Below are 26,110 nucleotides of genomic sequence, written 5' to 3'. Positions count from 1 at the left end.
GGCGGAGCACAACGCTGAGGCGGGGGGAGGTGACTGTGGGCACGGGCAAAGAGGAAGATCTTCTAGGCGGGACATGAAGATGTTGAACGAAGAGGCAAGAAGGCGGAGGGATTGCGGGAGAGAGCCTTCTGGAGTTTCGGGGCGTAGCGGCTGAAAGCACGGCCACCGATGGCCGGAACGGAGGGCAAGAGGGACAAGCGGGAAGCCAGTGCCAGTCGAGCGGAGGGAGCGGGTTGTGGAGTGGAGTGGGTGGGTGCGGGTAAGCAGGTCGGAGAGGCAGGGGAGGCTGCCAGGGCGTGAAGGGACTTGAAAACGAGTGAGAGGATCTGCAAATGGGAAGATCCTCGATGGAATGAAGGAAGGAACGAGGGGCCAAAAGGTAGGCGGCTTGGTTACGGTGTAGGTTAGGGATGGGGTGGATTGAGCAGGGACAGCATTGATGGCTTCCAGCAAGTGTGAGGCCGCTTTAAGAGAGTTGAAGTCTTCCCATCTGATTGCATATTAAAATATGCAGCAGAAACTCCTGCTCTGGAACAGAGAGAGAGAGAGACACACACAGGGAGAGAGGGAGAGGACCTTCCTGCAACAAGCAGGTAGCCTGGCAAGCACTGAGCTGATCTGAGCAGCAAAGGGGAGGAGTGGGAATGGGATTGGGTTTGGGATTGGGAATGTGAGACAGCCTGGACAGAGGCAATCCCCTCTCAGGATGTCCAGGCAGCACAGCAGCACTGCAGCGGATTTAAAGGGACGAAATGTTCAGTACAAAGTGAAGGAGCAGATCATGTGTGTGGTCCAAGACTTGGAGCTAGTGCTGGGAGAATTAAAGAGCGTCTCCAGCGAGATGAGGGAGGTGAGTGTCTCCATCCTTTTTTGCACTAAAAGCTTCCAATAGTCCATCAAGTCAAGGGAGGGGGACAAAAAGTTTCTCCTTTTTTAAAAAAAATTGAAAATAAGAGTTGTTGGTCTCTGCTTTAATCACAGGTTAAACTGATGATGTGTTCAGTCGCTGGACGTGAATTGCGAGGTTTGATGGAAGTGTATTTGTTGCTCGTGGTTTGTTTCTAACGAAAAGGGGGTGTTTTTTTTGCGGGGGGGGAAGCGGGGGAGGAGAGAGAGAGGGAGGAGATGCCGTGATTCCAAAATAAAGGAGGCAATAAGTGAGTGTGGGAGTGAGTGAGTCAGTGAGTTTATAAAAACACGCAGGTTATTTGGTTTCAAACAGTCCCTTCGCTTTAATGTAGATTGAAGTGAAAATGTATATTTTTTAATTTAAAAATTGCTTTGAGTTTTTCCCCCTCTCCCCCTCCTGACCCCCCTTTTTCCTTCTGCCGGGGGCTGGTTACGCAGACGGACTCCAGCCTCATGTTCAAGGCTCAGTCGGTCGGTTGAGCTCTCGACTCTGAGTCAGAAAGTCGTGCGTTCAAGCCCCCCCAACGTCGGGACTTTGAGCCCACAGCCACATGGTGGGAGCTGGGGGGAGACCTGTGTGGTCAGAGATGCCGTCCTTCGGGTGAGATGTTAAACTGAGGTCCCGTCTGTGCCTGTTCAGGTGGATGTTAAAGACTCCATTGGCAATGGCACTATCTGAAAAGAGAAGTGAGTTTCTCTCTCCTGGTGTCCTGCCTGTAGATTAGGATCAGGAGCTGGTACCCTGACTGATTCTCCCCAACCCCACCCCAGCCCCACACACACAGCGCCCAATTCCCCCCGCCCCACACACACCCCTCCGGCCTCTGCGCTGGTCCTGAGACTGATTGTAGCGTCTTGACCATAACGCCAGCTGAGAGCAATAACTGGTGGTGGAGCTGGTATCTGTGTCCTGCCTGCTGCGTGTGGCTCAGGGCTCCTCTGGCTGGTGAGCAGCAGGGTTTGCCTCTGACAGGATGTACGTCTATGGGTTAGGGTGTAGCAGCTGAGAGAGCCGCCCTGTCCCACCGGAGATCCCTACTCACACACCATCTGGTTAGGGATCAGCAGCTGGAAGCCTGGCTGATTTCATCCTCCCTGATCTTCCCTTCCAGCTAACTCAGCCTCGCTGAATATCAATTGATAGAGGATTTGATACAGCTTATAATGTCAACATGTCTCAAAGTGCTTCGCGAGGAATTGTTTGTCAGCAGCCAATCTGCGCACAGCGAAGTCCCCCAAACAGCCATGAATATGAACGAATATTTTCTCGGCAGTGCTGTTAGTCAAAACCCTGGGAGAAACTCTCTTCTCTTTCCCCAGCGATCTGCCCGTCCACCCCTACACGGGACCTTGGCCTAACATGCGTTCCACGGGACGGGGAATAGCTGAGTAATAAACCAGACGAGGCTGCACTGCTGGCATCACGTTACGGTCTCAGTAAAACACAGAGGCACGGCACTTACATTTACACTGCGCCCTTCACGCAGGGCAGCCTCTCGGAGCACTTAACAGTGGCGGAGTCTGACGCCAAGCCCGAGCGGTTGGGGGAAGTGACTGTAAGCACTTTCGTGTAGTGACTGTGTATTTGGCAGGTGATGTGGCCTCTTTAGCAAATGCCAGGCTGTGGCCGCCGCGTTTTACTGAGACTGTAACCGTGACGTAGGCAGCACCGTGACTCGTACGGTTTATTGCTGTGTCCTCAAATCGGACCTCCGCAGGAAGCTTGATGTCCGGGAAAATTTCTTTAGTGAAAATTGTGATGACAGCCTGGCTGAGCTCAGGGTCCTGCAGAGAGACTGTTGACGAGGAACACTCATGGGCAGTGAGGGCAGATTCCCAAACACAAATAACAAATGTTTAATCACCGCGGCCAGCAGAGGCTCTCATTACAAGGTCAATGACTGCAGGACAGGAAGTAGTTCTATTGGTTCCAAGTGCGGGACCATCCTGCAGTTGAATGTTGACCAGACAGAAGCCAAAATCCTCGGCCCCCGTCAATGTATTCTCTCCTGCGGTTCTGATCTCCTCAACCTCTTCGGCCTTTCCTAAGACTTGCCGAACCTGCGCGTGAGCTAGACATCGGGGTTGTTCCGCAACTGTCCTTCCATCCCCACATCCGGTCTCTAACCAAGACCACTTACCTCCACCATTGCCCATTTCCGACCGTATTTCACGCTCAACGCAGCCCAATCCGTCGTCCACGCTTTCGTCACTTCCCGTCTCGTCTATTCCAATGCCCTCTTCGCTGGTCTCCCCAGTTCCTCTCTCCGCAGAATCCAACTAATTCAAAACTCCATTGCCCGTTTGCTCACCCGTTCTAAACTCCATAACCTCATCACATCAGGTCTAGCCAAGGCTCCACTGGCTCCTTCACACAGAATGGATCAACTTCAAGATCTTCACACTCGTCTACAAATTGCTTTACTCTCTGATATCCCCACTCCACACTCCACCACCCACCGCCTCCACTTGGCTGGCTTGGGCCTCCTGCTCGTCAATTTTCAGCCACTACACCACGAAACTTTGGAACTCTCTCGCTCAATCACTCCGCCTTGCTCCCTCTTTCCCCATATTCAGATCACGCCTGAAGACCTTCCTCTTCGACCGTGCTTACAGTCACCGTGCTTATAGCCACTGTTAAGTGTTCCGAGACGCTCCCCTGTGTGAAGGGCAGTAAATGCAAGTTGTTGCTGATGTGGGCAATTTAGAGGTGCATTGTTCCCAAGACCCTGAAAGTAGCAGTTCCGCAAGAGCTGGGGACATGACAATAAATTACAATGGCTTGCCTTGCCATCTGAGCAATATTACACTGATACTGACTGAAGCCCTTTCAAGACTGCTTGTAAAATGTAAGCAGAAATGTAAGTGAAATATAAGTGGATATCCACTTACCACAGGAGACTGTGTGCATCAAGCACTTTGAGGTTGAGGAACTGTCATCCAAATGACTAAATTGCATTTGATAAATGGTACTAAATATGACTGGGGAACTTGTATGCTCCAGTGGGTTACACTCTGCCCCCCCTGGACCTCAAGGACAGAAATATAATCCTAATCCTTAACATGTGACACAGCCGGTGACTTTCACAGCAGCAGGACATCTCAAAATGGATATATGGCCAATTTGCGCACAGCAATGTTCCACAATCATGAAGTGAGCGATCAATTTATATCTGGGGAATTGTTGGCCAGGAAACTCCCTTCTCTTTTTGAATAGTCCACCTATATATATATATATAAACCCTGAGCAGGCAGATGGGATCTCGGTTTTATGTCTCACCCGAAGGATGAATCTGGGTTCGAATCCAGCCCAGACTGATAGGATAACATCTGTGGATTATGTGGGTATCTCTGGACCCAATGGGATATCGGGAGGGTGGTCGAGGTCTGGACGTGGTGGGGTGGGCATTCTGGAAGGATGAGATCAAATGAGCCGAAGCTAGTATTTAATCGCAACCATTTTACTAACTGAATCCTCCGCCGATAATAACTGACGAACAGAATAACAATGCTGTAGCTTACCAAGAAGCTGCTGCCTTGCCAGATGGTTTATTTGGTAAAGTCACAGCCTGGGACAGCAACAGAAACCCAGGATCAGCCTCAACTCCCTTGGGTTAGGTTCCTGCTCCCAATCACTGTCAGTGAAAGGTGTATATGTGTGGGGGAGGGGGGTCAGGGTAATATCATCACAGTAACAAATTGCACTTATACAGCACCTTTCACGTCAGGAGGATGTACCAAAGCTCTGAGCAATGAGGAGTTTGCCCCTGAGGTGTGGATTGGGATCAGAGAGGGGTGGAGGGCAAGTGGGGGGGGCTGGAGGAAGAAAAATGACCGAAAGCACGATCGGAAAGAAGCTCTTGAGATGGGACTTGAAGGAGGGGGCGAGGAAGAGGGTGTCCGGTTGCAGACGTAGGGAGGAGCAAGACCGTGAAGAGCTTTAAAGGTGGGGACTTTTAGGCAGGTCTTTCGAGAACAAATTACATAGATTTATGTTAGGAAATAACATGTTGGGATTCAGTGTCGGGTTTGGAAACAACATGCCATGCCATGGCCAGGATGGACGGAACCGGAATTGTGGAGTCCTGTAGCTCAGTGGTTAGAGCACTCGCTTTGCAAGTGAGAGACCTGAGTTCAATTCCAGGCAGAGGGCGAAACCTTGGGCAAGTTTCCTTACTCCACACAGAGCCTAATAATAATCCCTTCAAAAACCAAAAACAATAATAAATTGGTCATTTTCAATCTACGACTGTTTGTGGGACATTGCTGTGTGCAATTGGCTGCCGCGTTTGCCCACAAATATACAGTCAATTCACTTTGCAGTCTGTTCTGTGAAGCGCTTTGGGACGTCCTCCCGACGTGAAAAGCGCTATATCAAATGCAAGGATTATTATTATTATTATTATTATTATTATTATTATTATGGCTGTTGGTCTTCTTTTGCCAACAAATTCTTATGTTCTTAGGACAGGGTATCAGAAACCCCTCCGTAGTCATTTTCGCCCACCCACCACTGAGATACATCATGGACCTGCGGGAAACCTGCTCTGAGGTGCTCTATTCCCAAGCCGGAATGCTGCGGGAATTTCCAACGGGAAGAATGTGGCAAATTAACCCCCAGTGATACACTTTGCTGGAGGCCGGCAGTCAGATTACTAACGTACTGTATTTCAAATGGCTGATGTGAGAGGCTTTATTCAATAGACACTGCAATTAGAACTAAGTACCCTTGATTGTAGGTTCCCACTATAAGAACTAAACAAAGCTAATTTTTGGATCAATGCCATGCACTTTCTCGCTGTGTAGTGGGCTCGAGCCGATTCCTGCTCCACCTTCCACTGGGCAGTGTCAGCCATCGCTGTCATTACCACTGAGCCTTGGAGGCAGCTGAGGTGATGGAAACACACTATCGATAAACGCTATTACCCTTTGAGTCATCACAGGTGCGCAGAGGTGTGATCTGATGATTACAATCCTTGCATCTGATACAGCGCCTTATAATGTCTTCGAGACGTCTCAAAGCACTTCACAGAATATACTATAAAGTGAATTCACTGTGTATTTTGTGGGCGAAACGCGGCAGCCAATTGCGCACAGCAGCGTCCCACAAACAGTTGTGGATTGAGTGACCAAATTATTATTATTTTTCTTTCCGAAGGGATTATTACCCCTGGAAAGCTATCCACCAATCAACTAATAACTGGGTTCTACTTACTGCTATGTAAACAGAAACGTGTGGAGTAAGGAAACTTGCCTAAGGTTTTCTAGATGATTGGGGGGGGGACCCAGCTGGTGTTTGATAGCTGGTGTTTGGGCTCCTCGGATGGAGATATCACTTATACAACAAAGGGGGGGTAGGAGAGAGGCAAATCGCACTGAAGGGTTTGGGAGTCGGGTAGAAGATCTCTGCACATCTAATGACTAAATAATATTAATAATCTTTGCATTTGATATAGCGGCTTTCTCTTCGGGTGGATACCTCAAAGTGCTTCAGGGGATTTATTGTAAAGCGCAGTGACTGTTTATGGGAAATTGCTGTGCAAAAATCAGCTGCCACTTTTGGCCATGAAACACAGTCACTACACTTTACAGTAAAAATCCTATGAGCCGCTTTGAGACACCTCAACGATTTACTTTGGCTGTAAATGTGGAATAATGTATATTTTAATTAAAAGTATGAGGCTCTTGGTGTTAACGTAAACTGGTCTCTGTTACCACAGTTTTCTCACCTTCTCTCATGGATCCTCTTCTAGAGTCCGGTGGTGTATTGTTTTGAGCACTTGCCTCGCAAGTGAGAGGACCCGGGTTAGATTCCCGGGAGGGGCGAAAACTTAGGCAAGTTTCCTTACTCCACACGCCTGTTTACCTAGCAGTAAGTAGGAACCCAGTTGTTAGTCGATTGGCAGATCATTTTTAAATAATAATTTGGTCACTTAATCCACGACTGTTTGTGGGACGCTGCTGTGCGCAATTGGCTGCTGAGTTTCGCCCACAAAATATACAGTCAATTCACTTTACTGTGAAGCGCTTTAAAACATCTCGAAGACTTGATAAGGCGCTATATATCAAATGCGCCTTATCACGATTATTATTATGATTAGTTCGACAACACTGTCCTGTCTGACAATCCCACAAATAAAACTAGTCATTCGATTCATGGCTGTTTGTGGGACAGTGTACTGTCATATTTGCCTAGAAACAGTCACTCAATTTCCCATTAAATCCTGCAAAGCGCTTTGTGACATCCTCCTGATGTACCAAGTGTGAGGATTATATATTTTTTATTATTATTCATTTGCTCTTAAGGGAACACAATAAATTTTCATCCCACGATTTCCTGCTCAAGCGTGCTTTAAGCGTGCAGCTTTCGCTCAAAATGAACAGTCCTATAGGATCCAACCCGATCAAAGGCTCAATAAAATGAGAGGCCATTAATGAGAATTAAAGATGAAATTACTCTGATTCAGAGACTGATAATCCTTGCAGTATGGTGGAGTTCACCGGGGAGTACATTAGAGGAATTAGTTTGCTGTTTGAACGCAGAGTTTTAATAGAATTAAGAGCCTAATATATATTACAGTGAAATTACTACCTACTTACAGTGAAATATGTGGTGACAAAGCTTCCATTACTCAGCTGAGCGGGAGCTGAGTGGCAGAATGCAAGCTGTAAATCAGTATGTAGAGCTTTAAGGTGTCTGCTCACTGTGCTCTGACTGATGTGTGTATGAAGTGAACACAGAGGCTGTGGCCAGAGTACAATCCTATTAGGTGTTTGGCAGCAGATATTTTTTCCCCAACATTTCCCCCCCCCCCCCCCGACTCCTGAATCGTAACCGCGATTCGGATAAGACGCTAAGCCGAGGTTCCATCTGCCATCTTCCCCCACCAGAGAAGCTATTTCCTCTGGTGGGGGAATCCAGATCAAAGGGGGGCATCATCTTAAATTAGCGCTTGGCCATTTAGGAGTGAAATCGGGAGGCAGTTTTTCACCCAAAGGGTAGTGGAAATCTGGAAATCTCTCCCCCAAAAGGCTGTGGATGCTGAATCCATTCACATTTTCAAGACTGAATGGATAGATGGAAGTTAAGTAATGGGATCAAGGGATACGGGGCAAGGGCAGGTAATTGGAGTTGAGGTACAGATCAGCCATGATCTAATAGAAGGGTGGAACAGGCTCGAGGGGTTGAATGGCCTCCTCCGGTTTAATAATAATAATAATAATCCTTACATTTGATATAGCGCTTTTCAAGTCAGGAGAACGTCCCAAAGCGCTTCACAGAACACACTGTAAAGTGAATTGACTGCATATTTGTGGGCAACGCGGCAGCCAATTGCGCACAGCAATGTCCCACAAACAGTCGTAGATTGAAAATGAACAATTTATTATTGTTTTGTTTTGGAGGGATTATTATTAGGCTCTGTGTGGAGTAAGGAAACTTGCCCAAGGTTTCGCCCTCTGCCTGGAATTGAACTCAGGTCTCTCACTTGCAAAGCGAGTGCTCTAACCACTGAGCTACAGGACTCTAGGTTTCTAAAGAAAAGAGAAAGGGAGTTCCATCCCTCAAATGGAATTGGTCTTTGCTGTTTGTGGGGACGTTGCTGTACACAAATTGGTGCTGCGTTTCACTGCAAAATGCAGTCGACACACTTTATATCAGTGGTGGGAAACCTATATGGTCGGCCAACAAAATACATTTTGTGGATTGAATATTTCTTGATTTGGGCCATAAATCCCGAAATATGCAATCAACGATAAAACTGAAAACACACTACCTACCGATCGAACACGGACGAACGATCGGGCGAATGTTCGGGTGAAGGGTTTGGAGCCTTCTTGACGCTCCGCGGGCCACTTCCGGCACGGGGGCCACAGGTTGGCCAACGACTTCTTTACTGTGAAGTGCTTGTACATCCCTCCCTCAACATGAAAGACAATGGTTAAGATTATCATAAATTTTGATTAAATTTTCCCTCTAGTGGGGAATAGTTCGAAGGGTGTCTAGGGTACCTTGCCCCAACAGCCATATTCCTGCGTAAGTGCTACAGCCAGTGCTGGCAGGTTACACGACGTGTATGTGTTTTGGGAGGGAGCGCGGGGGAGGGACCTGTCGAGCTCCAATTTATCCTCACCTGACGTTCTCACTACTACAAAATCCAGCAGGGGGCATGGGATCAGGATCAGGATCCGCGGCTGATTTCACCCTTGCTAACCCAGGAAGGTGAGCTGAGCCATCGCCCATTAGATGGGAAAGAAACCAAACACATTTGAGCTATGTGGGGGTTGGGGAGGGGGAAGGAAGAGAGAAAATAGATCATTAAAGTGAGTGTGAGACAGTGGAGCTCTCTGCAAAAGCATCTGCAACCCAGAGCTGAGAGGAAAGTGAAGACGTTTTATAACCAAACGCTACCACAGGGGGCAATTTCCAGTCAGTTGCTTTGATGAGCTGACATTTCCGTATCATTGAAGGAGCAATACATCGTCAGAGATGCCGCCTTTCAGACGAGTCCAGCATTTTGTAGTGCTTACAAGCAACTTGTAGTGTTTAATGGTCCTTCCTGTCATCTTCTCAGCTGTACGCCACCTTCACAATGAGCTGCTGTTCACACAGAGGAAGTGTCTGAGGGGCAGAGCAGTACAGAGAGGTCTGTAGTCACTCAGCATTAACATTCAGCTGCTTTACCCTGAGTTGGTTTTGGCTGGATTTAGCTGATTTCTCACGACCTCTAACAATGCAACACACCCCTTGCATTTTTTTCACCCCCAGCCCTGCACTGGAGTGTCAGCTTAGACTGTGTGATTGCAAGGGTGCAGGAGAGAAGGTGGGATTGGTGTGGGGAATAAACACCAGCACAGACTAGTTGGGTGAATGGCCTTTTCTGTGCTACATCACTCTATGTATCTCTATTGCAAGGTTAGAGATCAAATGCAACTAAAAGTGGTGTTGTCTTCACTTACAAACAGGTGGTGGGGCAAATAGACCATCTGACCTCTGACCTGAACCTGTGCGAGGACAAGAGCGAGAGTTACCGAAGCGACACACTGGACAGCAGCTCCAGTGGAGTGGCCATGTCCACACTGGAGAAGCACAAAGATCGGCCGAGGAAAGAGGGAGCAATCCTGACAGTTCTCCGCAAATCCAAGCCTCCGCCCCCACCACCCAGGAGAACACCAGTCAGGGTGACTAGTCTACCGAGGTCATCATGTGCCAACGAGAGTCACAAAAGCAATGGGACCCTGGTTCATGGGACCCATCCTCCGAGAGATCACCGTTTGGGCAGTAAAGCAGCTTGCAGTCTGGATATCAATTGTCCAACTTGGTTAACGCAGCCTCAAATGAAAGACAGAGTACATAGGCAGCCAATGGTCAACTCCGGTCACTTTGCCCAGCCTTCCTCAAACTGTGTGCTTCGCCCTGGCTCCACTGTCACTGTTCAGCAGAGGGACACGTGCATTGGTCAGGCACACTGCCTCACAAACTCACAGGAGCCCCCGTGCCATCTAATTCGGCCCCCCATGCCTGGCGATACTGGGGAAAGCTCCACTGCCATCAACACAAAGCCCTGTACAAAATCACGGCCAACAAATCCCAGGCCAACGCTGAGAAAGTCCACATCGACAACGGTTTGACGTTTGTTTGGAGGGAATTTCAATGAATTTCAAACCAGGCACCTCTTCCGCAGGCTCTCTGTCTGTCTGTCTGTCTGTCACCTTGGACTGCTGAGATCAGTAAGACAGAGGAAACCACAGGCAGGTGAGTGCTGCCAAATTTTCAAAAAGTATCAATGGAAAACTAGCCGAGAAACCTGTATATTAAGAGACTTACTGGGCTGCCAGTATTGTCTTGTTTCTTTCACTTTCCCTCCCACATGGCCTCGGGCAACAACAAAAACTGTTCCGCAAAGTGTTACTCACCTCTGTCTCCAGCTATCCCAAAGTGATGGACTAACCTTCGGTCCCACCTGTATGCCCTTTTAGGTGGATGTAAAGAGATGCTCTCCGAAAAGAGAAAGGAGCCTCTCCTGGTGTCCTGCCCAAAATTACTCCAGACAGATTGGTCATTCACTTCATGGCTTCATTTCACACCTACAACTATACAGTCGCTGTAATCTACAGCACTTCCCTACCCAAGTACTTTGAGACGTTGACATTATATAATAATAACAATCCTTGCATTTGATATAGCGTCTTATCAAGTTAATTGACTGTATATTTTGTGGGCAAAACACTCCAATTACGCACAGCAGTGTCCCACAAACAGTCGCAGATTGAGTGACCAAATTATTATTTTTTAAATTTCTTTTTGTTTTCAAGGGATTATTACCCCCGGAAAAGCAATTTGCCAATCGACTAATAACCGGATTCCTACTTACCACTAGGTAAACAGAGGCTTGTGGAATAAGGAAGCTTGCCCAACGTTTCGCCCTGCCCGGGAATCAAACCCAGGTCTAACCACTAAGCTAAGGCCTCCGTTATATAGGAGTTGTAGCAAACGTGAGGTTATTATTATCATTATATCTCGCGTTCTTTGAAATTGTGCTGGGAAAGGTTAGCTTTGAGAATTGTCGCTAGGGAATTGGAGGCCATTGAATATTAAATCAGTGCTGCATAATCAAATCCAGATACATCATCCTCTCATCTGATTTTAAATGGTTTCGCAATGCTTCACTACCTAATGCCTTGTTCAGCTAATAGGCGTTAACATTATGGACCATTCAATTAATTGGTAATAAAAATAGGAAATGATAGAATGATGTGCACTAATTTGACAAGCTATCGTAATGTTTCACCTACTGGGACCTCTCTTTCAGATGTTGCCACCCCACTACGACACCAAATTTACTTTCAGATTTCAAGCAGTATTTTCTTTTCAATCTATTGAAATGTGCTCAATAATAAGGACAATAACACCTTGCATTTGACAAAGCTCCTTATGACATCGTCGAGATGTCTCAAAGCGCTTCACAGAATCCACTTTAAAGTAATTGACTGTGTGTTTTGTGGGTGAAATGCGACAATGAATTGCGCACCACATTGTCCCACAAGCAGTTGTGGATTGAGTACCAAATTATTATTTTTATTCATTTTTTGGAGTGATTATTAGGAAAACGATCCGTCAATCGACCAACAATCGGTTTCCTGCTTACTGTTAAATAAACAGAGGCCCATGGAATAAGCAAAACTTGCTTAAGGTTTCGCCCCACCCGGGAATCGAACCCAGATCCTCTGACTTGCGAGGCGAGTGCGCTGACTACTACACCACGGGACTCCATGCCATGTGAGAAAGTGCGTTTCATTTTATTGCCGAGTGTGGGACATTGCTGGTGCAGATTTAGCTGCTGCGTTTACCTGTCTAACCACCAAAGCTAACTCCAATTTGTGTGAAGCTCTTTTGAGGCAAGTACAGCAATTACATTTGTCATTAGTTTGTCACACGTTGTAGAAATGCCTGAAAGCGATTCGTAGGATCTACTGGTAAGTGCAGTGATTGTATATTTTGTAGGCAAGTGTGGCAACCAGTTGCTTGGACAGCAATGTCCCACTAACATCCATGGAATGAATGACCATTTGTATCTGGGGAGTGGTTGACCAGGACTCCCTTCTCCTTCCAAATAATGGGTCTGACAATGCAAAGCACCACTACTCTAGTATTGGAATATCAGCCTAGATTATGAGACTCGAGACTCGGCCTGGGTCAAAGCACAGGATCACAAGAAAACAATCACTGGCAAGATTTTGTTCATCCGTCCTAACCCCATTAATTAATTTTCCCTTTTAAAGATAAGATTTTGCAACCAGTTCCAACTAAGAAACACACAGACTTGCGCAGCAGATTCAAAACATAATCTTAGCCCTGAAACTTTACAACTTTTTGAGGTCCATTCCTAGACTCGATCACTTTCTCCCCTGGCCACACAGTCACTACACTTGACAGTAATTACATAAGAAGCGCTTTGAAAGATTCGGACAAAATAAAGCACTGTAAGAATTCTTTCTTTGTTCCATGGTAAAGTTATACACAAATGATCTATTAATTAAGAGTTTACTATAGCAATTTATTTCTCTTTGTAACTGTTCTGGAACAAATGATTGAAAACAACACTTCACATGAAGGATATTTTAGAGTAGAAGGCAAACAGTAAATAGTACAGGGACATACAGTCCTAGTCACAGTGCAAGGTACACCCAAAGTACACAGCCATTTGGTTATACAATCTCATTGGGATTATGAAAGAAAGGCCCAGGAACGAAAATAAATCAAAACTGGCAATGTAGCATCTACAAAAGTATTTATTATTCCCGCGAATTAAACCTCCAGGTTGCATTTGATTTAAAAATCACTGTGTATGAATAACTTTCTCATTTCTAAAGAAAACCACATCAAAGCCCAAAGTTAATTTGGAGACACAATCTTATTTGGGAGGGGGAGGGGTGGTGGAAGTGGATTTGATAGTAGCTTTCAAAAGGGAATTGGATAGGTCCTTGAAAAGGAAAAATTTGCAGAGCTATGGAGTAAAAATGGGGGAGTGCAGCTAGTTGGCAGTTCTTTCAAAGAGCCAGCACAGGCACAATGGGCCGAATGGCCTCATTCTGAGCTGCAAGATTGTATGATTCTATAAATGTTTTACGTTTCCCAAATATTTTTGGCATATATTCTCGGTTCAGAAATCAGTGTTGTGTTGACTTTCCTGTACAGCAGTGCTTCTCCAAGGACTAACGGTGTCTGTACACTAGAGATGACTGTAGACTGAGTGACCCGAGGAGCTCACTTGACTAACCGCCCACCACCTTTTAAGAGACTGAGCTGGTCCCTAATGTCAAACTAGTTGGAGAACACTGTACTGCAGCATCATTGAGACTGCATCATTGAGAAACTTGCACGTAATCGAGAACAAATCTGTCTCCAAAGGATACAAGTTGATCACACTTTTCTTCCCGATTCACAGCTTGCAATCAATCGGTGTAAATTCAGGTGTAGACTGCAAACTGGTATTTTGGTTGTCAGCGCAGCCTAGCAGTCAAGGGGTTAAAAGTGTGGAGGGTCAGAGTTCAAATCTCAGCCTCAAGTGAACCTCAAATAGTTATTTTTTTTCTTGCTCGGGTCTCAAACGGGGCAGTAGATGAAGCATGAAGCATCTATTGGTGATCCAAGCGCTCCAGCAGCAAGGCTATCCATCTTGCCTCACCGTTCAGGCCTCAAACCACCCAAAGACGTGTAGGGCTGTAGACTAGATGATCCCACTGCCTTGCGGAGGCTGGGGATTCTGGGCGTAGAGATTGATAAAGAAGGGGGAAAGGGAGAAAATAATCACAGGCAGAGAATGCAAAGATGCCATTTAATGTTTCCCAGGTTCCGAAACCGACTTTCAACCATTTGCTGAAAAAATATTTCACAAAAGTAACTTTGTTTCAATCAGAGTTCATCGTGCGCTGAGTGAGCGACTATCACCAGTTTTGAGAGCTCAGAGCGGAACGATCCAACCTTGTGTGCCACTGAAATGAGAGGAAAATAGGCTTTTACTGCGGTAAAGTGATAACCAGGGCCAATAGAAAATTGGCGGGTTGGGGTGTTGAGGTCGGTGGGGTGATTGGTGCTATCGAGAGGTACATTTTACTGCCAACCTAAATTTTTTCCCTTTTATTCTTAAAAACTAAACAGGAAGAAATAACACAAATTAGATTGTTGCAAAAAAAGGATTAATGCTTTTCTTGAACAAAAACTGGACAGCATGGGCTCAAAGTGGCAAGCTCGCCAGTGTCCTTCCTGACTGCGGGGCAACAGGAGGTCACCATCCCCAGGGCAAGGTTATAATGACTGTTAAAATGATTCCCCCACAGTCTCCTTTTCACTGTCATGATTTGACAGTGTGACAGATGTAACCGGCTTAACACGGGCACAGACATGTGTGGCCACTGCTAACTCGAGCCATCTTTTCATAGCGTGTTTCGCACGGGAAGTTGCAAATATAAGCAAGTCAAAAACTGATGGCTCGCTTTGGCAATCAAACAGTGAATCACAATGTGCGCGTTTCCACCCAGTGATGGGAGTGTGAGCTGGCAGCGAAAAGATAAGGAGAAGCGAGGTGTCGATGGGGCACAAAGGGTTTATTCACTGATCTGTGCTCTGGCCATAAACCAAAAGGACCGTCGTAAAACTGTAACTAGGTCTTGGCATACAAAGTGTTACCAAACTCTGCATTTACAAGTGCTCACTTCACCACCAGCCTCTAAAGTTAGTTTGTAATTGGTGGATTGGTGAATTAAACTAAAAAAATGCTTATTCTGTTCACTTTGCCAGATTATCTGCCACTTCCTGGCTCCTCTCCCGCGCCCCCCCCCCCCCACCCTTAATCTAGACCGGATTCCAGGTAAGAGGTGACTGACAGTATAGCTAGTCTATACGGGGTTAAATTACTATTTCAGACCCAAGCCCCACGCTGTGTAGCAGAGCTCACTCTCGCCCACACAATGCACTCAAGGGGACCTTTTCAATCCTAAATTTCAAAGCTGTGAAAATAAGACACTTTTGACACTTGGGAGCAAGCTACACATCTGAGTTGCTGGACTATTGCGTGAAGCAGTTACACAATATCGATCGCAATAACGTTTGTAATCGTGTTTAATTATCTCTGCGACTGGATGCATGGCTGAATGAGTGAACGAATGGTTCTACTAGAGACGACACAGCGCTCCCCTGGCTCTTACCTGTATTCTCACCAATTACGTATTCTTCTGGCTTCAAGGGAATATCACTGCGCCCTCCGCCTGCGGCCTGAGACTACAGAGGGAAGAGAGAAACGTCAGCAGCAGGAAAGTAGGTGATACAATTGCTCGCAACACTTCCTGGACCAGATGCGTCAGCAATCTCCATCTCTTCTGACAAACATCATGTTATATCAGCTCTACTCTTACGAAGATGACAATCCTCTAATTTCTTCTGGACAGAATTGTTTTTAAAAAAACAAGATCTGGGATTAAACACCTTCATTAATAATGTTAAATCTCTTGTAATCCTTTTATGTTGATGTGCCAGTTTTTGGGGGGGGAAAGGTAAATGTAAAAGTCTTTGTACAAATGTTTTTTTTAAACCACTGATCAGCAGACGTTAGGTACTTTGTTATGTCAGTGGCACGTGCGGAAACCCATCACCATACTTAATATTAGTTTCATCCACAAAATATACAGTCTATTCACTTTACAGTATATTCTGTGAAGCGCTTTGAGACGTCTCAACGATGTGATAATGGGTTTCATCAAATGCAAGATTTATTATTAATATCCACAACAGACTGCGTTCCACACATGTATGCCACCTTCACATGGAAATTTCTCTGTGTCTGAAACAAAATGTCCGTTCTCTCCCTGGAGGGACGCTCCCCAGTTATCTAGCCAAAAAACTTTCCCGAGGTCAGCGTCCCTTTAAAAGCAGGACAGGAAACAGTCGAGATTGGCTTCTGTAGACTCAGGAGGTGTAATTAAAGACACCCTTAAATTCATTCCGTGCTTTAGCTTCTCCAGACAGACAGACAGACAGGTTGTTACTTTCACACCCAGACGAGGTGCCATAAAACATGCCTTGCTCCAAAGCAACCTGGCACCAGGATTGTTCTCGACTCTCTACCCCCTCCTCGCCCCCTCCCTTCCCTCCCCTCCCCCTGACCATTTCCCCCCAATGCTCGGGTCCTGACCCAACTGTCCAGCGCCTTGGGACGTCCTCCCGACGTGAAAGGCGCTCTATAAATGGAATCTTGGTGTTCTTGTTGTTGTTGTTCCATTATTCTGAAAGGTTTTTTTGTTCGTTTCCAGAAACAAAATGAACTGTTGGTTTTACTGAAGCTTTTGTTGTATGGCAAAATATTTACCAGCCTTGGCGAGATTTGAAAGTTTCTCTTGTCACTGTTCATCATCTCTGTATGTCGTTGGGTGGGGGAGAGGATAGACTAACCACACTTCGCCCACAAAAATAGTCAATTAAATTTACGATATATCCCGTGAAGCGCTATGAGAAGACTCAACGACGTGATAAGGTGCTATGTCAGCTACAAGGATTATTATTATTATAAGGTTGGGCACTCAGTTGTTACACCTGTTCATTCTATCGACAGTTCAGACCGGCTATGTTGTGTAAAACCATAGACTTGCATGAGGCAGCGCTTCAGGAGGGAAACAAAGTGGATTATGTTTATAGAATAAGGCATTTTACTATATAGTCTCTTCTTGCCTTCTCTTTCTATTTGCTGGCACAGGAGGCCAGAGAGGGTTGAAGTCCATTCCCTTCTGAGCAAAGCTACTGATCAATGAGGCATCTCACAGGGAATTCATCAAAGGCAAAGATGTTTCAATGTTCATACCCAAACAACAGCTTATATCGTCCCTCACGCAGGGCAGAATCCCAGAGCGTTTGACAACAACAACAACAAGATTCCATTTATAAAGCGCCTTTCACGTCAGGAGGACGTCCCAAGGCGCTGCACAGTTGGGTCATGACCCGAGCATTGGGGGGAAATGGTCAGGGGAGGGGAGGGAGCGAGGAGGGGGGAAATGGTCAGGGTGAGGGGAGGGATAATAATAATAATCCTTGCATTTGATATAGCGCTTTTCACGTCGGGAGGACGTCCCAAAGCGCTTCACAGAACACACTGTAAAGTGAATTGACTGTATATTTGTGGGCGAACGCGGCAGCCAATTGCGCACAGCAATGTCCCACAAACAGTCGTAGATTGAAAATGACCAATTTATTATTGTTTGGGGTTTTTGGAGGGATTATTATTAGGCTCTGTGTGGAGTAAGGAAACTTGCCCAAGGTTTCGCCCTCTGCCTGGAATTGAACTCAGGTCTCTCACTTGCAAAGCGAGTGCTCTAACCACTGAGCTACAGGACTCCAGGATGGGAGGGAGCGAGACGGGGGAAGAGAGTCGAGAGGGGAGCTGAAGGCACGGTCAAAGAGAAAGGTTTTGAGACCGGCCTTGAAGGAGGAAAGGGAGGAAGCGGCGAAGGCACTGGGGGATAGAGTTCCAGAGCCTCGGGGCTGAGAGGCTGAAGGCCCGACCACCAATGGTAGGGCGATTGGGGCGGGGGACGTGGAGCAGACCGGAGCCGGAGGAACGGAGGGTACGGGCAGGTAGGTAGGGGGATAGTAGGTCGGAGAGGTAGGAGGGAGCGAGGCCGTGAATGGCCTTGTAGGTGAGGATGAGGATCTTGAATTCGATCCTCTGGGGGATGGGGAGCCAGTGGAGGCGAGCGAGGGTGGGAGTGATGTGGTCGCGGTGTCTGGTGCGGGACAGTACACGAGCTGCAGAGTTCTGAATGACCTGCAGTGTGGAGGGAGGGCCGGGAAGGCCGGCGAGGAGAGAGTTCCCATAGTCCAGCCTTGAGGTGCCAAAGGCGTGGACCAGAGTTTCAGCCGCGTGAGGGGTGAGGTAATGCCGTAGTCTGGCGATGTTCCGGAGGTGATGGAAGGCGGTGCCAGTTGTGGTGCGGATGTGAGGGAGAAAGGACAGCTCAGGGTCGAACAAAACGCCGAGGTTCCTGACTGGCTTTGAGAGGTGGAGAGTGCAGCCTTGGATGCTGATGGTGTCGGCGCCTGAGGTGCGGAGGCGCTGACGTGAGCCAATCAGGAGGGCCTCGGTTTTTCGCACGTTGAGCTGAAGAAAGTAGTCTCTCGTCCAGGACTCGATGTCGGACAGACAGCTGTCAGGACATCGGTGGTCGTGGAGTTGAGAGTAGAGGAGGAAAGGTAGAGTTGGGTGTCATCCGCATACATGTGGAAGTTAACTCCATGTCTGCGGATGATGTCACCACAGGGGGAGCATATAGAGGGTGAAGAGGAGGGGACCGAGGACAGAGCCCTGAGGGACTCCACATGAGACAGTACGGGGGGTGGAGGAGAAGCCAATCGTCGAGACAAAGTGATGACGGTGAGAAAGGTACGACCTAAGGTACGACAGGGGCGGAACATGATGCTGAGCCGAGGGGGTCGGAGGGGGAGGTGACTTTTGGCACCTGTGAGCTGGAAGGACCCTGTGTGATGGACTAAGCGTTCCTGGTTGGCTGGTTTTGTGCTCGATACCTGAGGTGAAACACAACCACCAAAAATCAGCCACGAAAAACAGCCTTGGGTGAGTCAACGCTGCCAGAACAGGTGGAGCTCAGAACAGAAACTAAGAAACTATTTTGCTCTTAAATATCAGCCTTACAGCTAAAGAACAGAAAGGATTACCTTTTGCAGGATTTACAGGGAGAGTTTAATTAGTCTGCAATTAGACGTGTGCGCTGAGAAACCTTTCAGTAATTTAGACTCTGCTCCAGCTTTTTCTCATTAAAGAGGGACATAAAACGGCATTAAAATATAACAATGAGGTGAGCACCTCTCCAGCTAATCACTCAACGCTGCCTTAGTTGTGGTGAATGGGATTTCTATAGTCTTGGCTCGGCACTCCTGCTACCTTGAGCCAACCTGCCGCAGAAGAGGGCGACCAGCTGCGTTTGGCAATGCCAGGAAAGCCATTCAAGGGCTGGTCACCGCCTCCGCTCAGTGACACAGTAGCAGGTAAGTTAAGTAAGCAAAGACAGGCTAGGCATGTGCATAAAGCCACCACTAATGGAAAAAGTAGGAGGGAAGATGAACTAAATCAAGAAGCTTTGGTTAAGTCAACCAAAGATTTGCTTTTAAAAGCCTGTAGAGTGTAGGAGGAAAGGAAGCCTGAGGGAGGTGAGGAGGCTTTGTAGAGTGTAGGAGGAAGGGAAGAGTGAGGGAGATGAATGAGTTAGAAAAGATGATGTGATGAGCCTTGACTTCAACACAGTGAGGATGCAGGGAGGAGGAAGAAGGCTAGGACAGGGGATTTGGAGCTCGGGAGGAATAAGAGAGGAAAATTCAGAAGAGCAATGATGAGCACCGGAGGTGGGGAGGGAGGAACCAGCAACAATAAAGCAGAGAGCTTAAAGATTAAAGGTCCCATATTTGAAAGATCTAGTACAGTATTAAAATGACAACCAGATTGCATTTAATCTCTAACATCAGCCCGCAACATCAACATATCTTTCGACCACAAAACACACAGTGACTCTACGACGTGATAAGACGCTGTATCAAATGAAGGATTATTATTATTATCTTTAACCAACTTTTGAAAGCATTTTGAATGATCAAAGAAGAGCTGCGGACAGTGTGTGACAAAACGGTTAAGGCGGAAAGTCGGCTGTAGGGGGTGGGGGCAGAGTACTGCCCTGAGTGTGTTTGGAAGGCTTACTGTAAGACGTGATGGGTATGCCCTTCCAATGCCTTGCGTGCGTGGGCTGTCCTTCACACCGCCACTTGACGCAGTAAATGAACCGTGTAAATGACATCTGCTTCGTCGGATCAAGTAATAAAAAAACCTTCCTCTTTAACGACATTGCATCGAGCTAGCAGGACAGCTACACAGATATAATGATGTTAACAACCCACCAAATGGGATGAAATAAGAATTACATCCCTTGCGCCTAACGGCACAATACAAGAGTCTCGACACGTGACGTGAAATAGAATAGAGGACGCCTGTCTTCACGTTGCTCCAGCCATTTGCGAGAAAGAAAATCAATCTGTAATTCAACTAGTTTGCTTCCAAGATCCCACTTAAAACAGTGCTCCCATCGTAAGGAATTTGATACTGTTATTTTTCTCGAGCGGTACATTGAAATGTTAGAAGGTTGCCAGTTCAAGCCCTGTGTCAGGATTTTTGAGTCTATATAGTCTCGGCCGACGTTCCAATGCAATGCTGGGAGTGTGTTGCATTGTCGGAGGTGCCCTACAGATATGACATTAAACCGAGGCCCCATTTGTTTGGATGAACATTAAAGATCCCAAAACTCTGTTCAAAAAGAGAAGGGAGTTTCTCTCTCCCGGTGTCCTGGCCAACAATCTTTCAGATAAAATTGGTCACTCGCGCCATGGCTGCTTGTGGGACATCACTGTGTGGAAATTAGCTGCTGTGTTCGCCTACAAATTACACAGTCATTGCACTCTATGGTAAATCCTGTGAAGATCTTTAAGATGTTCTTCAGCCATGCAAAGCACTATATCAAACGCGAGGATTATTATTAAACAGTGAAGGAGAGTATCACAAAGTAGTACTGCTATTAACTATATCATAAATTTTCTACATCTCTCTTCACACTCTCCCAAAGTCGTTTCACACTCCTCCCCCATTTCTCTCTATCTACTCTCCAGCAGGTTTCTCTCACACAGTCATTCCAAGTGTGAGCGTGTTAGCAGGATATTCAAATAGTGTGGGGCACATCACAGTCAAGCCACGATCCTGCCTTACATCCACACATGCTGGGTGTCAGTTGCTAGCACTCCCACCTCTGAGTCAGAAGGAAGTCGCTCACTGCACTCTACACTAAATTCTGTGAAGCACTTTGAGACGTTTCAACGACATAATAAAGCACTACATCAAATTGCAAGGATTATTACGACCACTCTGCTAGATAGTAGCCAGGAGGGGGATTTTCCCAGGATAGCCCCAACTACTGCCTGTTTACTCAGCGCAGACCTGGATTCAAACTTATTACTGCTGTCAGCCCCATTCATAAATAGATCCGTTTGCTATTAACATAGTTGTAACTGATGGAGCGAAAAAGTGCAAAGGCCCCAAAAATCAGAACGATAGCAATAATACTGAAAGAAAGGTCCCTTTAAAGCAAACCCTTTAAATACTGCATTCTTCTCATCTGAGTGACTAGATAAGAACATAAGAAATGCTAGACAAAAAAAACCACGTTCCATCCAGTTTCGCCTTCCACCTTCCAGGCAGTCACATGCACATATGTCCCAAACTATCCCATAATGTTATTTCCTAAAAGAAAGCTACATATGGCTTTGTATGATACATTAATAAAAATCCTTCAATTTCATATTGGGACTTGCAGGTTGGGAGTGCTTCCAGTCACTACATTTATCCCCCGGCTCAGCAACAAACTACGCCATTGTTAAGCAATCTGAGATGCTAACTCGTGTGAAGGGCACCAGATAAGTGTAAACTGCTGTTCTTGAAACTGGGAGCAAAGGGTTCAAGGTGGAATAATTCATTACTACGAGACACGTCCAAAGGTAACCCGAAAGTAACGAGTTCTGTAACGTTTAACAAACGGATACCCAATAACAAGTATTTTACAAGGTCTCGGTATTATCAGTTCATAAAAGCTGTGTAAAATGCCAGGCCAAGGAACCTGCTAACATGCTGTGAGCTCTCAAGGTTGGTCTATAGCAAGCTGTTAACATTTCCATTTGCTAATCAGCCAAATTGACTAATGTATACAGCACACGTCAAGAGAAAGCCTTTCAAAAAAAATTAGCTACAATCTGGAATATCTGCCAAGCAGAAAGGTATTCGATTTACTGGGAAGAGTGCATGGCTTGTACTTGACTGTCAGCTAAACCTTTCAGCTCAAGCCTGGATTTATTATAAAATGGAAACACCCTCTACTGAAGAGAGTTGCAATTCTCACATCAGCATGAAGATCAGAATTATTATTATTATTATTTGCCCTGCTCGGTTCTAAAGGTTCATAAGGATTTCAATAGAGAAGGGGGACACACAGACAGATAGAGACATGCACCAGAGACACAAAGACAGACACAGAGACACAGACACAAAGACAGAGAGAGACACAGACACCAAGTTAGGCCCAGACACAGATACAAATAGATAGATAGCACAAATATTTTCAATTCCTCTTAGAAATGTCAGTTATACGTCAAGGACACTGCACGCTGCTGTTCTCAGTTGTTAACTCTCATAAGAAGCAATGTGCCAAATCTCCATAACATTTTTAATTAATTCCCGATTCCCCATACAGACGAGGTGACTGCAGACTGCTGCAGAGCGAACGCTGAGCGGGAGTTACTGTACTTTCAAAAGTTCATCCACATCTCAGTCTTCACCCCTCTCCCCACCCGCATCTGAAATGAGGAAATAAGGACTGAAATTGATTCTTTACACTCATCTAAAATCGTTTAGGTAACAGAACAGACTGTAAAGTGAATTGACTGTTTATTTTGTGGGCGAAACGCGGCAGTCAATTGCGTAAAGCAGCGTCCCACAAACAGTCGTGGATTGAGTGATCAAATTATTATTTTTTGAAGGGATTATTACCGCCGGAAAAGCGATCTGCCAATCGACTAACAACCGGGTTCCTACTTGCTGCTAGATAAACAGGCATGTGGAGTAAGGAAATTTGCTGGTTTCTTTCTGCCCGGGAATCAAACTCAGGTCCTCTCGTTTGCGAGGCGAGCACTCTAACCACTAAGCTATATGACTCAACACACAATAATAATCTTTTTATTTGATATAGCGCCTTATCAAGTGTTCGAGACGTCTCAAAGCGCTTCACAGAATATACTGTAAAGTGAATTGACTGTATATTTTGTGGGCGAAACAGTGAGCACCATCTGTAGAGTTATGTAGCTCAAACCTCAATATGTCACCAGCTGCAAACTGAACAACCGCACAGCGCAAAAGGTTAATTATTTATTGAATTGCTCACCGAAGCTAAACCCAAACGGGGGACGCTGTGACAGCGCTGCAGGGAAGTCAATTCTGCTAATAATCCTTTGGCGGTCTTCAAGTGAAATGACAACCTAATTACGCAGCTACGCTGATCGCTTTTTTGCATGACTTAGCTTGGTGCGGTGCTTAATTAACAAGATAACTGACAGTTCAAACCATTTTTATTGATGCGTGAAGATCAAAATCAAAAGGCTGACCTTCTGATGACATCCTTCCACTGCTAACCCCAGATTCCAGCCTCGTCTCGCACACGGAGACCCCCCCCACCCCACCGCGCCCACTGGAATAATACTGTGGCAGACAGTTGCCTTTGTCACCAATCGGTAGCTAATAATAACAATCCTTGCATTTGATATAGCGCCTTTTCACATGTTTGAGACAACATCAACATCTTGCATTTATATAGCGCCCCTCACGCAGTGTAGCGTCCCAGAGTGCTTCACAGAATATATTAAGTGTAGTGACTGTGTATTTTGTGAGTGAAACACGGCAGCCAATTGCGCACAGCAGTGTCTCACAAACAGTTGTGGAATGAATGACCCGATTTTCTTTATTGGAGGGATTATTTGATATAGTGCCTTATCACACCATTGAGATGTCTCAATAGCACTTCATAGTATTTAATGTAAAGTGTAGTGACTGTGTATTTTGTGGGCGAAGCACATCAGCCAGTTGTACCCACAAACAACTATGGAGCGAATGACTAATTTTATTTGGGGGATTATTGGCGAAGACACTGTGAGAGAGAAACCTTCTCTTTTCAAATCCGACCATGGGATCTTTAACATCCAACTAAACAGGCAGGCTTAACGTTCCAAGAAATCAAGGTTGAGAGCTGTGTTTTACTACATTATTATTCAAATCGACTTTCCGTTTTTCAGTGAGAAAGGTCAAAATGTAGCTGGATAAGCTATAGGGGGAAATTTGTGCTGTCTAAAGAAAAATGGATTCACAAATCCCGGGCAACAGCTTTGAATTTCAGAGTCTTTCAGTAAAGACGATTAATGTGTTTTCTTTTTAAAAGCTTTTTTTACACTGCAGAGGGAGCAGAAACGTTCAAGAAGAAATTGATTTGATTACGCTATGGCTTTGTCAGTAAATTGCTTGCTTCTGTTGTCTCCTAACGTAATTTATATATTTTTTGAGGAATCTCAAAAAGCGCAGTGAAGCCATGTTGGATCTCCCCCTCGAGGCTAGTTTGGTAATGGCACCACCTTGGATGAGTTATTGAGATCAAGAAGGGCCCAGGAGTTAGGTCACTCAGTGCTGAGTCTTACTGGTAACTGAGTGGACAATGATCTTTAATAATCCAGATGAGTTTAAAAAACGCAACTAGGTAGTCATCTAAATTACTGGGGTATTGGGGAAAAGGTAGGTATATGGAACTGATCGGATTGCTCTTTCAAAAAGTCATTCATTCTAAAGGAGAGTTGAGGGTCAAATAAAACATCAAGGTTCCACTAGCATGAACAACCTTGATACGTTCAGCGAGTGAGGTGAGTAGGTCGCTGGGGAAACCCAAGCAGGAGAGCCTCAGTTGAGTTGGAGAAAAGTTAGGACTTGATGTCTGACAGTCCGTCTGTCAGAACAGCAGTGGCCATAGAGTCGAGGGCAGAGACAGAGAAGTAGAGTTGGATGTTAACCATTTACATGGAACTGGACCCTCAAGCCTGCAGATGATATCACAGTTGGGGGCGAGTATATACATCAGGAAAGGTATAAAACCCTGAGGAATACTGCATATGACCAAGCAGGGCAGGAGCAGAAGCCGTTGGAAGAGTCAACGGAAGTAGGACTGAAAACAGGAAAGTCCAGAGTGGAACAAGTGAATCGGAGAGAAGAGATTGTGAAGAAACATGGGAGTGGTAAATAGTGTCAGCAAAGGAGAACAAGGAACCACACTGAGCCCTGATCCCAGACTAAGAGGATGTGGTTTTGCCTTTGACCAGGATGTCTCGTGCTGTGGGTGGGGAGAAAAATTGGAGGGACACTTACGGGCAAAGGGAGACTGAGTGGCCTGGATTCAAACGTAGCCCAGACTGAATGAAGTCCCCGGTGTCTGTTGACTGTGAGAGGTTTCTGTGTGAGATCCTAATTCCTGACTGTCCAGCACCTTGGGACATCCTCCCGACGCAAAAGGCATTATACAAATGTAATTTTGTTGTTGTTGTTGGAAGATTGCTCAATGACTGCAGTAGGTTTCGAAGTCTGGCCATAATTTGGAATATGTTTCACAGTGGCCAGCAAACATCCGCCACTTTGCAAAGTATTAAATGGAAGTATATTGTTCCCAGAACAGACAGACGCTTAAGGGTTTTGGATGCCTTCCAAATAACTTTGATTGACAGCAGCATCTAGGCGGTGATGGAGCTCTGTGTCCTTTTGTCCTACTGCATTTAATGTATTGTTCTGGCTTTACCTTCTATGGAATCATAAATTCAACAGATATGATTTACAGCAGGTTTTACTGAAGGTGTGATCAAACCTCAATAGTTTTTCAAACGCAGCGTGCTTCAATTTCACAAATATTTCAAGGCCGATCCATTATCTCAGATGCCCGACAGTGCTGGCAGACACGGAAAGTGGTCTCAGAGAAGCCTACTTAACCATCATATCAATAGTCGGATAAAAATCAAGCTGGTGCCTTG

The 26,110-nt window shown here is 46.0% G+C and overlaps 2 protein-coding genes across 2 annotated transcripts in view; one reads left to right on the top strand and one right to left on the bottom strand.

Annotated features, from left to right (window-relative positions):
- Positions 1-465: 465 nt before the first annotated feature.
- Positions 466-10,539, top strand: LOC103188127 (protein Largen-like). The gene is made up of 2 exons (XM_007907974.2): positions 466-850; positions 9,874-10,539. Exons 1-2 carry the CDS (start codon positions 707-709, stop codon positions 10,537-10,539), a joined length of 810 nt encoding a protein of 269 aa, XP_007906165.1. The 5' UTR covers positions 466-706.
- A 2,473-nt stretch (positions 10,540-13,012) lies between these two features.
- mydgf (myeloid-derived growth factor) overlaps positions 13,013-26,110 on the bottom strand; it is a 32,157-nt gene continuing 19,059 nt past the window's right edge. The window contains exons 5-6 of the mRNA XM_042342738.1: positions 15,616-15,688; positions 13,013-14,403 (exon numbers count right to left, since the gene is read on the bottom strand). Of these exons, the coding sequence (XP_042198672.1) occupies positions 14,324-14,403; positions 15,616-15,688 (153 nt within the window). The 3' untranslated portion in view covers positions 13,013-14,323. The remainder of the gene's footprint in view (positions 14,404-15,615; positions 15,689-26,110) is intronic.

The sequence above is a fragment of the Callorhinchus milii genome, unplaced genomic scaffold (assembly GCF_018977255.1).
Source record: "Callorhinchus milii isolate IMCB2004 unplaced genomic scaffold, IMCB_Cmil_1.0 Scaffold21, whole genome shotgun sequence".
Taxonomy (NCBI): domain Eukaryota; kingdom Metazoa; phylum Chordata; class Chondrichthyes; order Chimaeriformes; family Callorhinchidae; genus Callorhinchus; species Callorhinchus milii.
This window is presented reverse-complemented; position numbering and strand designations above follow the sequence as displayed.

Bases quoted from the DNA above. Each gene is read 5' to 3' on its own strand.
- LOC103188127 (XM_007907974.2), top strand. From the start codon at position 707: ATGTCCAGGCAGCACAGCAGCACTGCAGCGGATTTAAAGGGACGAAAT. The intron at 851-9,873 runs GTGAGTGTCTCC...ACTTACAAACAG, and splicing joins TCTCCAGCGAGATGAGGGAG to GTGGTGGGGCAAATAGACCA.